At 40.8% G+C, this 15,967-nt stretch overlaps 1 protein-coding gene across 2 annotated transcripts; it reads right to left on the reverse strand.

The window, feature by feature from the left end:
* Positions 1-343: 343 nt before the first annotated feature.
* Positions 344-15,936, reverse strand: ehmt2 (euchromatic histone-lysine N-methyltransferase 2). 2 transcript variants are annotated; one of them, XM_004548960.3, is made up of 28 exons: positions 15,817-15,936; positions 14,455-14,524; positions 14,012-14,179; positions 13,643-13,899; positions 13,127-13,205; positions 12,936-13,018; positions 12,715-12,849; positions 12,532-12,603; positions 10,707-10,818; positions 9,844-9,927; positions 9,406-9,542; positions 8,562-8,705; positions 7,818-8,134; positions 7,490-7,723; positions 6,921-7,003; positions 6,491-6,597; positions 5,955-6,077; positions 5,724-5,825; positions 5,397-5,501; positions 4,912-5,066; positions 4,640-4,807; positions 3,647-3,791; positions 3,478-3,555; positions 3,239-3,354; positions 2,751-2,837; positions 2,572-2,650; positions 2,055-2,230; positions 344-1,116 (listed from the first exon to the last, which is right to left on the reverse strand). In XM_004548960.3, exons 1-28 carry the CDS (start codon positions 15,841-15,843, stop codon positions 936-938), a joined length of 3,624 nt encoding a protein of 1,207 aa, XP_004549017.1. In that variant the 5' UTR covers positions 15,844-15,936; the 3' UTR covers positions 344-935. The 2 variants fall into 2 exon arrangements, with proteins under 2 accessions (XP_004549017.1, XP_012774053.1); XM_012918599.3 differs by having other exon boundaries at positions 4,912-5,084.
* Positions 15,937-15,967: the final 31 nt, after the last annotated feature.

Consider the following 15,967-nt stretch of genomic DNA (forward strand, 5'->3'; position numbering starts at 1 on the left):
CAAAGGTCTGCAGCCATTGTGTTTACGTGTCTTGCCTCTTAGATTAACTGGTGATTTTAAATTGGACTTGTAGACATTAGTGTGGAGTCTCTTCTGTGTTGAAATTGAATTTGCTCAGAGTGAGACTTCCACCTTTAATCTTCACATCTGATCATACCCAGTCCTGCTTCCCACTCCTCTTGCTTTGCATTATTGTCTAAAGGGCCTTTGTTGTTAAAACAGAAACTAGGAAACCAAAAACCAGACAAAGTCAAGGCTGAGCACAAATAAAACAAATTAATCAAGTGACTTTAAACATGTGTAGGCCATGATTCTTAATTTTAATAAAGCCACAGCACAGAAGTCAACTCACGAGTTATTTTATTACACTACATGTGACAGTAAACAGCAGGTATAAAAAAAACAAAACAAAAAAAACAAAACAAAGCTAACATGGTAATCAAAAACAACCTTACTCGGTCCAGCATGAGTAAACACCCGAACCATTACTGCTCTGTATCAAAATGCATGACTTGTTGGCACAAGAGAAACAAAAAAAAAGAAAAAAGAAAAAGTATAAAATACATGTTTGTATATATGACTGGTACATGATGGCAGACTGCTAACACGCAAAGAGTCAAGGCATGAGTACATTATGATTTACAGTTAAAATACTGTGCGTAAAGAATTACAAGACCTCTGTCATTTCTTTCTCCAAACTCCTACATGGTAAAAAAAAATCTTCCGGCCCAAATCCTCGACAAGATAAAGTGGCTGTTGACAGCTTCAGGAAAAGAAATTGCAGTTCAAGTAGAAAAACACACAGCACCTTAGATATAAAACTGAATGATGAATGAAGATGTAGCCCCGCTATGATGTATTTCCATTACTAGTGTATGCAACAGAAGGGGTTAATCCAAAGGCCCCATGGGTAAGTGTCTTTTTTTTTTGTTTGTTTAAGAGTTCCCTAGCATGGTCAGCCCACAGTCAGCTCCTGATTCTGGGCCGGCCTCCAGCCGAGCTAGCCGGCTCTGCTCCAAGGCGATAGCTTCGGCAGAATGTTTGCATTTCTCCGAGCCGCACTGACAGGTGAAATATTTGCTCTTAATGTCCCAAAACCGATCTCCGTAGTCAAACCTAAGGACCAATCAGAAGACAGACCATTAGAATAGATTTCCAGATAACAGAAAGAAAAGAGGACTCAACTAAGCAGGAAATAAATTACACACAGTTGTGTTCAATTTAGTTCACATACACTTTTCATGGGCAAGTGTACAGTTATGGTAATTTAATTTCTTTTTTCATAATGTAAAAACAGTGAAGCTGGAGGATGAACACCAACTTTTTTCCACTCTATAAAAGTTAACGCGAGGGTTTCCGATGGTTAGGAACAAATGCAACTGCATGGCAGGATTGTAAAAGGACCAAACTTGAGTCAGGAGATTAACTGAGATAATCCATCCGCAATAAGAGGTTAGTCATTAAAACACTGCAGCATGAGCTGAGCTGTAGTTACATCGTAAGGTTTTAAAAACTGAGCTTTAAAATGATTAGTGTAATAAAAACCGAGAGAGGCCGACAGTGATCGCTGACTGTTTTTAGGGGCTTGTTCAGATTACACGGAACAAGATACAAAGCATTAAAACATGTTTAAAAACACAACAGCTTTAATAAACAGAGTAGTTTGGACCTGGAAGCTCATATGTGACAAAGTTCATATGTCATCACTTAAAGACCGGATACCAGGAGTTTCTGGTTCATGGCAGGTGATTCCTGGTTATTCCAAACATCCTAAGAATTTTTTCTCACCTGAGGGTGACAGAGAGATCCACTGTACTTACGTACAGCACAGTTGTTTGAAAAGATGATCAAGTTATTCACAAGATGAAAACCTATAGATGAAAACCTAAGATGATCTGTCATAGCAGTTGTTCGAAACTGCTATGACAGCCATTCCCAGCTGATGTAAATCTACAATTCTTCTTCTTGGATTAACCCAATTCTTGCCCATGATGAGTGCATGTAAACTCTTGACCACAACTTTAAGGTCCAACCAGGCACTTATGACTTCTTACCCCAGCTCCTGCCCACTGAGGATGTCTCTGGAGCTAAAGAAGGCAATGCGCGGAAATCGCAGGTCCTGATGGAGCATGAACACACGTACTGGGATGAGGTTTGGGTCACACAGGTGGTTGATGAAGCGGCTGATGTTGCCGTAATACCGGGCATCGATGCAATACACCTCCCCATCCTATACAGAAAAAAAAGACAGTTGAGGAAATCATAGCAGACGTTTATTTCTGCTATGGGCATATTTATTCCTATTAAATTATTAAATACAATTTAAAATACTACAACACAATCATCAATTCAAAGTACCACGATAAAAGTATCTTCATATTTTTAGAATCAGTGTCAACACAAGAAAGGGGCTTAAACCCTAACCTTCGAAACACAAGATTAAGACTTGGTCAATTATTTACTTCATAGTTTTTGATTAATAATTATACAGTTAATAAGCTGTGTGCCCCCTCTTTCCGTTTTCCCCACATGATGTCCATGTTTTGAAATACACAATTTAAGAAGGTTCACCTTGTTGTCCAGGTCAAACAGGTAGGAGTCATCCTCTCTAACATCTGCTTCTGCATCTGAGATCAGCTCTCCAACATATCTGTGCAGAAAGAGGAAGGTAAGCTTCATTTTTTTAACCTCTAGCTTTTTACAGAAAAGCAGCCTAGTGTGTGCCAGCAGAGGGTTTTTTTTCCTCTTACTCGCAGATGAAGCTTCCCTGTGGAATGTCCTGCAGAGCTCGAACTCCCCAGCCCATCTTCTCTGTCCTGTACAGCTGCAAACGAACTCTGAGGAGGAAAGATGAAAAAAATAGGGTTAAGGGTGAAGTATCAAGCAGACACTCATCAACCGGGGGGGAAAAAGAAAAAAAGCCAGTGATGGCTATTTGCAACACATGGCTGCCTCTGCACTGTTAAACATCTGTGACTGACTCAGGTGCAGAGTGATTAATAATTATTGCTTTACCATTGCTGCCCTCAGCAAGATGTAGAAAGATGGTCAGCAGGTTGTTGATTACTGCACAAGAGAAGAATCATTTTTTCCCCCCCCCAATCAAAACTTTAGCAGTTGAGTTTATTTGTTAGAAATCTCTCCAGATGATATGAGGTTAAGATTCTTTGGTGTCGGTTTGTAGTCTGACGTGTAATCTGGCTGAGATTTATGCATTTCTTTAATTGCTGATACTCACTTGATCCCTGCCTGGACCACCCTGTTCTTGCACGTTCGATAACAAGAGCAAGCCATGTTGCATTCGAAAATTAGTGGAGGTTCGATTTTGTTGAACTCCTGAAGCAGCCGTTGATCCTTGTAACAGAAAAAGAGGTGAAAAAAAATATGATAGAATAAGAATAACTCTGCCAATTTAACTTCATATGAAATCTGCTGCTAATGATTATGATGGTATTTTTTCCCCAGACAGTTTGTTACCTTGTCATACCAGCAGCGGATGCTGAGCTGTCCACAGAGGCAGTTGCTAGATGAGCAGTCATCAGTGCAACTACAGTGCTGAAGGGGGAGAAAAAAACAAAACAAGGAAAAATGAAGAATACATTTTTCAAAATAAAAGTTCTGTTGTGTGGAGACAAAATGAAGTTACCTGTAAGTGTGTGATATTGCGGTCTATGTTCATTGCTGAAGTTTCACAGTTTTCTGAAACGTATTTGTAATCCGATGGACATCCTTCATCATCCACCGAATTCACGCAGGGGATTGGAACATTCTCGTAGCCCTGTGCGATGTCACTGACACACAAAGCAAAAAGCTTAATCTGCATGTTTCCCCACTGATCGACCATGGGAAGTCCCCTGGACCTAATCATAAATCACATCATTTAGCATACATGATGCACTCATGGCTCTTGATACCAAAACTAAAATGGTTTTGGGGCGTGAGCCTGGCATTGAGCTGCCAGATAAATGGTGGGTGTGCCTAGCATAGACTTAAGTACACAGTGTGATAGGTTTCAACTTACGCATAGTGGTCACTACAGTGGACAGCTATTCAACGGCTGTTTTCTTGCATTTGTGTCAGTGTTGATGGTATACTTGCACAGAAACCACTACATTGGACACTGATGTGTCAGTCGATACCCTGCTACCCACTGGTCAGCCAGTGGACATGTGTAAGTGGACATGTAAAAAACTATTTGGAAAGTACATGTTTAAATAAATGAAGTCAAAAATCTTTTTTACATGCCTAAAGAGGAATAAAAATACTTAAGAAAAAAATCTGGATTGATGTTATCATAGTTCATGCATGAAAGGGTTAAATAGAGTCCAATTCTCAAAGTCTCATCTATTAAAAATATATTGCAACATACAGAACCAATGTGACAACATACCTCATTATGCAATCTGAGTCATGGATTTTTTATTTAGGGGTAGACTTAAGCAGGGATTTTTTTCATGTTTCTGTTAACATTTTAGAAAACCAAATAAAAGTGGAGCTTTCATCGCTGTATTTGGGGTTCCACTTCTTTGTAGTACCAAATACTAGCTCTTACATCAATCTTGGCAAGAAATTGTATCCTTGAATTTGCACTGCTGATTATTTTCATGTAAACAACACATTATCGACCCAAAACACCTACCTGCAGATGATTCTTTCCGTCCGAAGCATGCGATTGGTTATTCCCCTTCGCAGTTTCCTGTTGATTTGGAGTGACACCCACACTGGTGTGTCAGTTCGCGCCAATGTAAGAGGTGTGTCTCCCTCCCTGTTCATGATGTCTATGTCTGCACCTCTGGACAGGAACAACCTGCACAAAACAAAAACCCAGAGAAAACAAGTTCATGTCCAACCAAAATGTCTCCAATTTCCTTAAATGTGTTGATGGATAAAAGCAGATGTATATAAACTCACGTAACACATTCCAAGTAGCCCTCTCTGGCAGCGATGTGGAGTGGTGTGTCTCCGTGTACGTTAACAGAGGAGAGGGAGCAGCCGGCGTTCAACACCAGCTCTGCTATATCCACATTTCCTGCATACGCCGCCCAGTGGAGACAAACATTCAGCTCCTGATGGGAAAGACGTGACTGTTTAAAGTAAAAACCTGAAATATGTTCATACAACTGCATCTATGTGGTCTCTCACACCAATGAGCTAGGAAATTGTTTAACCACTTCATAATGCTTAAACATGTTTCCATTATCTAAGCTGTGGATGCACTCCTCCCTCCAAAGTCCTAATCTGAATTTAGGAAAATCCAATAACATTTAATATGGCTTAAAAGTGAGGCTAATGCCTAAAATTTGCATTCTTGCTAAAGCCAAGCAGGGAGCGACTCCACCTGCTTGCACAAAGACGTTGTATCGTGTACTTTTGCAGAGTTTATGGTAGAAATCTACCTTATCATTGATGGTGACGTCAGCTCCTCTGTTCAGCAGCGCTTTGATCACATTGACGTGTTTGTGCTCTGCGGCCCAGATGATTGGCGTCCAGCCCCCGCTGTCCTGAAACAAGCCCACAGGAAGAGTCGGGAGTGGACAACAGAGCGAATCATATGCCATGTAGAAGGTTGGTGGTTCAATCTCTGGCTATTTTACAAAGTCTAATCAAATCATTTCCTTGTCAGGAAAAGGCTGAAATTTTCATTGAAGAGGGAGAAAGTAAGTGATGGCAGACAAAAATGCTATCTTGCTCCTTTAAAATAGACATCCGGGATCTTGCTTTACCTGTGCATTCACATCAACCTGCCCCGTCTCCAGAAGCATGTTGACAGTCTCAAGGTTTCCCAGCTTGGCAGCATGGTGGAGGCCAGTATATCCATCCTCCTCCTGATGAACAATGATATATTAAAAAAATAAAATAAAATAAATAAATAAATAATAATCATTTATTTAAAAAAAAAATCCATATCCAGCAAACCTCTTATGGTTCACAGTTATTTGTTTGGAGACACTTACAACGTGATAGACGCAGGCGCCATTCTGGACCAGGTAGCGAGCCACCTCAATGTGATTGTTGATGATAGCCTCCAACAGAGGAGTCCTCAGGTCCTTGTCCTGGGCATCAACTTGAGCACCAGCCTGTCAGTGTGGAATCAAGTGTAATATTTAAATGAAATACTTTAATTTCGGCACATCCTAAAAGCAATGATGTGTGCCCATTTTCATTTTTAAATGGTTAATTGTTTGTGAAAATGCAGAGCTGAAAGGATCAGATGCAAACAGCATCATAAAATTTAAAAAAAAGGCTGTTCAGTGCAAGAGTTATCTTTATGTTTTGGGCCATTAATCAGAAAAAGCAACCATCTCTATGACTCATCTGGGATTCTTAAAAAGCATGCCAGCTTTTTCTTTCCATTGCTAAACTATACAAACTATACTAATTTTGAAATTTCAAAAGTAAGCTCTATTTGCAGCCTCATAGAAAACGAGTAAGCTCACATCCACAGATGAAAGAAGCAAAGACAAGTGTAACCAGGCGATTCATTTCTCACCTGTATCAGCATGTAGCAGACTTCCAGCAGACCTCTCTGAGCTGCAGCGTGAAGAGCGGAGCGCCTGTTCTGAGAGTCCGGCTGGTACGTTGGATCGATACCCTCCACTGGGACACACACACACACACACACTTAATAGATAACTAGTGGTCATGTGTTTGCTTTCTTTTCACTCTGAAGATTTCAGGGCAATAGTGTACATGTGATGTGATGGAGTAACAGCACTTCCGTGCCTGTTTATTTTCTTTAGTGTGTTCATATGTAACATTTTCTTTGATTGAGGAATTTAAACTGATCGTAAGCTGATTACATAATGAACTCTATCATGATGAATACCTATTAAAAGAACAGGCAACAACCATTTTTGTCAAAGTATACAAGTCGAAATATAAAGGAGCACAGTGGAAGCGCTGCAGTTTTTGCCACTCACTGAGCATGAGCAGGACTCTCTGCACCTCTCCTTGCTTGGCGGCAGGGTAGAGCTGACGAGGGTGGAACCTCAGTTTCTTCCTCCTGGCAAATGAAAAGTAGTAATTTACCAATTTGGCCTCCAAACAACTAGCGATTTAGTTTTTCAGAGAAAGCCACTGTTTTTGGAAGATTTTGAGCAAACAGTGATGGAAGATGTTTATGCCTGCATTTACAGCAATGTATCATCTTTCTGTGCAAGTTTAAAGCAGTTTTTACACACATTACAGCCCGATGTGTGAACAGAGCAGATAACAGAGTGGTGCATTTATCGTTAGCGAATACTACATTTGAGTTTGCACCTCTGTGAAATAAAGCCCAACCCCAAGTTCACTTGTGAAAACAGATTAAGAGATTTCAGAAGATGACAGGAATGCTCTGCTTGGGGAAAAAATATAAAAAGAGAGCTGTGTGTATATTTTAAGGAAACAAATGAAGCTCAAAAGCTGAAACTAAACCTGCTTCAGCCTGGTATTCAGCTCTTTAACCAGATGGAGCTGAAAATAATTCAACTTAAATCAAGTCTCCAACCTCTCTGTGTCCTGCGTGAGAATGGCTTTCTGCAGCGCCGCCCTACTGGGCCCAGGTGGAAGTGCACTTGGGCTGACTGGCTTCCCATTTGGCATGCAGAGCGAAGGTCCTACGCTGTCCACGCCCTCCTCTGCTGGGGGGACGGTGGTCGCAGTTGCAGCTGAAGCTACAGGTTGAGGAGGCTGCTGCTGCTCTACTGCAGGTGTTACCAAGCCGTGACTACGCATACGAGCACTGAAAAGACAGGAAAGTATGGAAGCAAAAAAAGAAAAAGAAAAAAAAAAAACACATTTTAAATTCTGACATTTCCCATGTCATTTAGCCTTACCTGACAGGTCTTTCGGGCATCTTCCCATCCTTCATCCCACCTGTGGAGGCTGTGAGAGAGGGTCCCGTGGGGACAGATGGTGGCAGAGACGGTGTGGTGGTGGAGGAAGCAGACATGGTGACGACCGTAGTTGCGGAGGCCGTGCCGAACGACCGGATAGTGACCTCCTGCGCCTCGGAGGCATCTTCGCCACAATGGGGACAGAAAAGCATGCCTCCGCCATTTGCTCTGCTGCGCCCGCCGCCCAGCACCGTCACACACCCCCGGTGGAAACGGTGAGCTATGCGCTGATCTGGGCAGCACTCAAGAAATGTGCCCTGAAAGAGGAGCATAAAGCAGAAGAATAAAACCAGATATGTAAAAAAAAAAAAAAAAAAAAAAAAAAAAAAAAAAAAAAAAAAAAAAAAAAAGATATCAAAGAGGAAAAACAAGTCTACTGCACAGAATATACTGAGGCAGATGAAGAAAAGCATAAACAAGAAGAGAGAAGGAAGAAAAAGAGGACTAAGACCATTATCAGAGACGATATACAGGAGAACTGAGAAGGAGAAATAAGAACTAAGGAAATATCTAAAGTCTAAAGTTCTGTAAACAACTTCCTTTGGTTTCAGTTCACGTGTAAAACTCTACAGGAACAAACTTGAGCCACATTCTCGCAGGTTGTTGTGTAAGAAGATGCCAAAACCACATTCGATAGACACTCTAGAGTCTTCAAATATGAAAACAGGTGGTTTTAACACTTACCGCTATACAGAAATATCCACAGCCGGGACAGCAGTGGTGTTTGACCATGTGTGAGCGATGGACGTCACAAAGCACCATCAGGGGAACCCGACTGGACGGCCTCATGGTCTCCCCCTTAATAGTCCGATTGGTGCAAGCTCGCAGCTGACAAACACAACAGGAGAAAAAAAATGAACTTAAATGAACTCCAGGATTTCTGAAACCTTTACTGAGTTAGATTAAATATTTTTAAGATGTTATTGCCATAAAAAATGACATCTACTGCATTTTACACAGTTTTACAGGCAGAGAATGAGAGAGAAAAAAAACTCTATGAACAATTATTAGGTCATATTTTTGTTTGCGCTTCCCAGCTGTATAATAATAACTGCTAAAGAGAAAGTAATGTCTGAGCTGGATCCAGATGAAAAGCATATATTTGATCCTCCAAATTTTTTCCCACATCAAAGTTACCCTTGATCTTAAATCCAGCTTTCATCGGCTTTTCTTTTACCCCTACACACATAACGCGTGCATTTTCAGTACTGTCCTTGTACACAGCTCTACTGATTTATATCTCGCACTGCTATCATAGTGTACATAGGTTTGAGTTTTATACATTCCCTGAAATGCTCAGATTTTTTCTAAATTCTTCTTTATACTAAGGTGAGAGAGAAACGGTCTTTTGATTTTCCTGAATGCATTTGTACATGTAGTAAACTGAGAATTAAAAAAAAATAAAAAGTCTTCCAATGTTGAATACTTTACCTCACACAGAGCTAAAGAAATCAATTAATACTGTATGTTATAAAACAAAAAGTAGCCACCTGCAGGGTAAACACAGAGAGCAAACACAGGGACAAACCTCTCCATCGATGCTCTCAGTGGCCATGCACTGTCTGCTGACACGGTGGCTGGTGCTGTCCACCCGAGGAGCCTCCATCCTGCAGCTGCACAGGGGAAGCTCTTCCAGCCGCTCCGTGTCTCCTGCATCACTTCCATCTGCAAAAGTGGAGGGGCAGGGTTTGACTTGTGATTTAACAGTTAACATTAAAGTCATCTAAACCTCAACTGTTACAGAAGACAATACTTAGGTTTGAAAAATATAATTGGGTGATTTTGGTGTTATCCAATATAAATCTTTTTTAAAGGAAATGAATTCCACTCTGTTAAGTAACTGTTCTACTGCTCTAATTGAACTGCTCAGTACAACCAAAGCAGTAGATTGCATCATTAAAGGTAAACACCACTTTATTGCCCCTGTATAATCTACTTTAGAGCGACACATCCATCTTACACCTACCCGGATGAGGAGAAAGTGTCAGACTGTCAGCAGCAGCGATGTCCAGAGCACCCAAGGGAACCTCTGTGTACTCTGCAGACCTTCCTGTCAAGGACAAACCAAACAAAAAAAAAAACAACTGTAAGCACTAAAAGGAACTGGAACATGATGCTCTTCACTCATGCTACACAGCTTTTAATGCTTTACAACACTGAAATTTGAAAAAGCCATTTAGACCTTTTCTCACTGATCAGCAGAAAACATGTTTTCAAAGACACCTTTGGTTCTAATTACAGCTCTGAGTCTGCGGGTGGCATCTTTGCAAGTCTGGACACAGGATTCCTCTTCACAAGAGTGTTTAGGTCCTGGTTGAGGTGGCAGTGGTGTCCTTTAGAGCTTTTCTTTACATATATGTCCTGTTTGTGATGACGGCCTACTCTATGCATTATCTGACAGCTGCCTTAGATCATTTCTATGATCCTTTTAACTTTTCACTTAATGCCAATGTGTAACAAATGCGCAACACAATATGTTTCTCTGGCTTTTTGCTTCATGTTCATTTTCACTAACTGACAGGTTGGTGGTTTTTCTCACAACTTTTCCAGTATGCAAATGTCCTTGGGCAAGATACTGACTAAATCCTTCCACGTGCATGCATTGATGTGTATTATAAACGACTAAAACCCTCTATGCATACAAAAGTGATGTATGAATGAGTGCGGCACATTGTTTTTAATTGTGACCAATTTGCTTTTTGTAAGAGCCTGGATTTTTCAAAATTTACTGTTAAAAAAATTCTTATTTCAAGGAGCGTGTTTCAGGTTACCAATCTCTTTGACAGATAAGTGTGGTTCAGAGAGTAGGAAGTAGATGACATCACTCACCTCCCTCTGTCTCCACGACATCAGCCGCGTTTCTCTCTTTGTCCTGATCGGACAGTGGCCACGAAGACTCTTCGCTCTCTCTGACCACTCTCTGTGTTTTAGGCTCTGAACTCTGAAAGTAAAAGACAAATAAAAAATAAACATCTGAATATAAAAATATAACATTTGTGAAATAGTGGGGTTTTTAAGTAGTGGCTGATTATTTTAAAACTCCAACCAAAGTTTGCATTTTTGAGGTTGTTAAAGTTTCAAGCTAAAAGACTAGTTTATACGAAGAGCAGCCAATCAGAAGAAAGCTGACTTAATAGGCGCTAGAACACCTTGCTGGTGGATAAAATGAAGAGCTGCATCCATGGATTCTCTTATAGTGTGCAAAATGACTTTTACAGAGTCCAAGAACAAATATATGGGATTGAAAATAAGCACAATACGTCTACCTTTAAAGTACAAATTCCTCAGTTTACAGACAAGACAGCAACTTTAAACATGAAGTACTGTCTCAGCATCTTCATGGTCCAACTCCTTAATAATGATCCTGCTGCAACTTATTGATGGCTTATTTGAGCTAAAGACATTTGTCACGACACGTACAGTGGCTTGCAAAAGTATTCGGCCCCCTTGAACTTTCCCACATTTTATCACATTATAGCCACAAACATGAATCTATTTTATTGGAATTCCACATGAAAGACCAATACAAAGTGGTGTACACCTGCTGAAGAGAAGCACCCCCAGAGCATGATGCTGCCACCACCATATTTGACAGTGGGGATGGTGTGTTCAGAGTGATGTGCTGTGTTAGTTTCCTGCCACACATAGCGTTTTGCATTTTGGCCACAAAGTTCCATTTTGGTCTCATCTGACCAGAGCACCTTCTTCCACATGTTTGCTGTGTCCCCCACATGGCTTAAGGCGAACTGCAAACGGGACTTCTTATGGTTTTCTGTTAGCAATGGCTTTCTTCTTGCCACTCTTCCATAAAGGCCAACTTTGTGCAGTGCACGGCTAATAGTTGTCCTATGGACAGATTCCCCCACCTGAGCTGGAGATCTCTGCAGCTCGTCCAGAGTCACTATGGGCCTCTTGGCTGCATTTCTGATCAGCGCTCTCCTTGTTCGGCCTGTGAGTTTAGGTGGACGGCCTTGTCTTGGTAGGTTTACAGTTGTGCCATACTCCTTCCATTTCTGAATGATGGCTTGAACAGTGCTCCGTGGGATGTTCAAGGCTTGGGAAATCTTTTTGTAGCCTAAGCCTGCTTTAAATTTCTCAATAACTTTATCCCTGACCTGTCTGGTGTGTTCTTTGGACTTCATGGTGTTGTTGCTCCCAATATTCTCTTAGACAACCTCTGAGGCCGTCACAGAGCAGCTGTATTTGTACTGACATTAGGTGCACTCTATTTAGTTATTAGCACTCATCAGACAATATCTATGGACAACTGACTGCACTCAGACCAAAGCGGGCTGGATAATTACGCACACCCCACTTTTCAGTTATTTATTTGTAAAAAATGTTTGGAATCATGTATGATTTTCGTTCCACTTCTCACGTGTACACCACTTTGTATTGGTCTTTCACATGGAATTCCAACAAAATTGATTCATGTTTGTGGCTGTAATGTGACAAAATGTGGGAAAGTTCAAGGGGGCCGAATACTTTTGCAAGCCACTGTAGATAACCCTGCATATCTAGAGTACATGCATGGCCATGCTGGCTAGAGTCACATGTACAGGTGCAAATACAGTAATGAAACACGAAGTTAATACAAAAATGAGGAAAGAAGTATCTAACAAGAAAGCAAATATCAAGCCAAGAAGCTACTCACGTGATCCGAGGTGTTTACTGGCCTCTCTGTGTCTTTAGCTTGCTGTCTTGTTTCTTCTTCACCATCTTCAAACTGTAAAGCAAAAAAAAAAGAAAGAAGAAGCTTAGTTTACATTAGTTTAAAGTTTGGCTCATAAACACACTGTAGCAGTGTAATGTGGGTTTACTTTTAATGGCTTCAAACCTTTTCAGAATCTCGCCTGGACGGACTAGAAATCTGAATTCTCTCGGCTACTTCCTCCGCGGACTTCCCCACGGAGCTGATGCTCTTTCCGGGTGCAATTTCAGACTCTGCTTTTTTATGGAATGAGCTTCCTTCCTGAAAGTAGGATGAGAGACAGATATGAAATGGACCACAAACAACTGTTATTTAAACCAAACCCCCCCCCAAAACAAGTGTCTCACCTCAGTATGAGTGTTATCGGAAACATTTTCAGATCTCTCAGGTGTGCTGTCTGATAAAGGATCCAGCCTCCTCCTCTTTGCAACTTTAGAAGCAAAACAATGTGATACAAACCATGACAAGGCTTAGTTTTAAAGTAAAGCAGTAGTTAATGCTCATTTTACTCATTTACTGTGAGTTTAGACCTACTGACCAGGTTCAGAGTGAGAAGAAAAGCTGGCTGAGGATCCTGAAGGAGTCACAGATGCAACAGGTCCCTCAATTTGACTGATCTGAGGAGAAAAATTAGCCAGAGTGTTTGCAGGTATATTAATATCATTTTAAATGCAACTTAAGACCAAACTTGTGATGGAAGCAGAAACCTAAAGTACAAATATCCTTTTGATCCTTTCTGAGTTTAAGAACACTGTCCAGATATGCTTATCAATCTGGAAAGGAACAAAAATATAATTGTTTTCCTAAATGATATCCAATTTCCTCAAGTTTTAAACCCTGTTAAACACACAGCAGGGATTTTTCTACAGGCATTTAAATTCTTGACAGCTTTAGGTCAGTTTGAAAGGTTTAAAGTCATTTTTAAAACACAATAATTTACAATAAGCACCTTTAACAACTGGTAGAAATCCAGATAATAAATCATGAAAACTCAAGAATCAAAAGAAATTTACCAAATATGATTCATACCAAATAGGAGTAGCTCCTCTCTCACCTGCCCTGGTGGAGGCCTGTTCATGGTCTTTCGCGCCCGATGGATCTTGGGTGGTGCAGGGGAAACAGATGGAGAAGAAGCAGCTGTTGTAGAGGAAGAAGAGGAGGAGGATGGAGGACCAGGTGGAAGGACAGATTTACTGCTACCAGGCCCTGAAACGCTCATCTTTGCTCGGCCAGGAGACAAAGTCGAGGACGTGGAAGGAGACGACGACAATGACGACGAGGTTGTCGAAAGAAGGGAATTTGCTGTGTGACCTGACAAATCAAAGCAAAAGGGATTATCTCCTCAGTTTGTATACTAAGTCCGATTAAATCAACGAAATCAACGCAGAGAATTTCGACAGCATCTAACGCAATCTGAGCTCACCTGTAGCAGCAGGTTTGTTCTGGGGGGAGGCAGCAGGGGACCATTGTTCTCCTTCCTCTCTGACTGTGGAAGCATCCTTCCCGGGCTGCTGGGACGACAACAGTGATGACATAACACCCATGGGCTCCGTCTTGGTGGCAGCAGCAGATGAGGTGGAGGCTGCATTATCTGAGGAATATCCGGAGTGCAAGAATTTTAAAGTTTATCAAGGAGAAATCATTTCTTGGGCATAATGCTACAATCTGCCGCTTGATGGTAGTGTAATGATGTGCAGCATGTCATAAATCTCAAAACATCTCAGTCTGATTTCTTTAATATGACAATTCACTGTACTCATATGAGATCAAATGGCATTCACAGGCCATTTAATTGCAAACCAATACAATGTCTTTCAATATATTTCAAATATTAACATAATCTGCATAAACCAGCTGGTGATTTACCTTCCTTTGTTTGACTTGACCCAGCTAATGACTCCTCTGATGTTTTTGACTCGTCATTTTCATGGTGCTCCTGGTGGACAAAACAAGAAACAAGTGAAACGAGTAAAACTGATAATAGAACAGGCTCTTATTTCAATGATTTAATGAAATGATTGCAGTTCAACCATCTCGAAGATGGTAGAATAAATACACAAAGAAATTATATTGTATATTTGTATGCATGCAAAATATACAGTTGCTTGAAAAAGTATTGCCCCCCTTCCTTTATTTTTGTATGTCTGTCACACTTAAATGTTTTAGATCAAACAAATTTAATAATAAGACAAAAAAATACACGAGCAAACACAAAATGCAGTTTCTAAATGAAGCTGTTTATTATTAAGGGAAAATCAAAACCCAAATGGCCCTGTGTGAAAAAGGTATTGGCCCCTAAACCTAATAACTCCTAGTGCTGTGAAGGAATTTTAGCCTACTCATCTTTGCGGATGTACACCAGTGTACATGTAAAAACATGCATTCTAGAGGTCTAAATGTGTATCCACTACACTCATTCTATCTCTGGCCTTATGGTAATATTTTTGGGCCCAGCAAGTTCTCTTGATAGAAACGCTTCCTACTGACAAACAACACAGGACCTCAACCAGGGGCAGCAGGACAAGGATATGAGGATACTGTGAGCATCACAGCATCACTCATCTCAAAAGTGTTGTGTCTGTTCTTTGGCACTACAATCAAAACTGTCACAAATGTTATTTTAGGTAAAAAATAAACCCCACTACTTTCGGCCTTCACTTCTCCAAAAAAAAACTGTCGGCCAATAGGTGAAATTTTCTGTTATGTTACATGAACTGCCGCCATGAGTCAGTAATTCCATTGATGCTTTTTACACGACCCAAGAAAAACTCCTTACTCAAGCAGTGCACCAAATAGAAAAGTGAATTTAAAACGGGATTTTAAACTATGACTGCTTAAATTCTTTTGGTTTCCATGTCTCGTTGGTGCAAAATTTACTTAAAAAAAGCTCCTAACTAGCAACTACGAATAAAAACATATCCTGAAAACAGATCGAGGTGCGATACTTGCTATACAGAGGATTGCTACAAAGGTTTCTGGTCAATAAATACAAAACAGCAACAAAACATCATCTGGATAAGAGTAACCCTGCAGGTAACACAAAACTGTTACAGGCTAACATTGCTAGCAGTGCAGCCTAGGTTTCAATAAAAAAAGCTATTATAATCGACATGTAAAATCAAGAGGAGCTTGGCAGTATGCAGTATCGGTAAGCTGGGGAGTTTAAAGGTAGACGAATAGACATAAATTCCTTTAGCATGCAGTTTTCAGCTGCAGTACGTTAGCTACCTTTGTCGTTGTCTCAGAAGCCGACATGTTTCCCAGTGACCGTCAACGTATGTGAGCGTGCTGCGTCACGGCCGGAGCCCCGCCCCTCAATGGATGGTGGGAGGGGGGTGGTGCCCATTAATTTTTTTAAAACTCGCTGATCAGAAATCAG

This window comes from Maylandia zebra, linkage group LG22 (genome assembly GCF_041146795.1).
Source record: "Maylandia zebra isolate NMK-2024a linkage group LG22, Mzebra_GT3a, whole genome shotgun sequence".
NCBI classification, from domain to species: domain Eukaryota; kingdom Metazoa; phylum Chordata; class Actinopteri; order Cichliformes; family Cichlidae; genus Maylandia; species Maylandia zebra.

Coding starts and splice junctions, on each gene's coding strand:
- ehmt2 (XM_012918599.3), bottom strand. CDS start 15,843: ATGTCGGCTTCTGAGACAACGACAAAG. Junction 3,355..3,477: donor TCCGCTGCTGGTATGACAAG/GTAACAAACTGT, acceptor TTCTGTTACAAG/GATCAACGGCTGCTTCAGGA. Junction 2,651..2,750: donor CAGGGAAGCTTCATCTGCGA/GTAAGAGGAAAA, acceptor CTTTCTGCACAG/ATATGTTGGAGAGCTGATCT.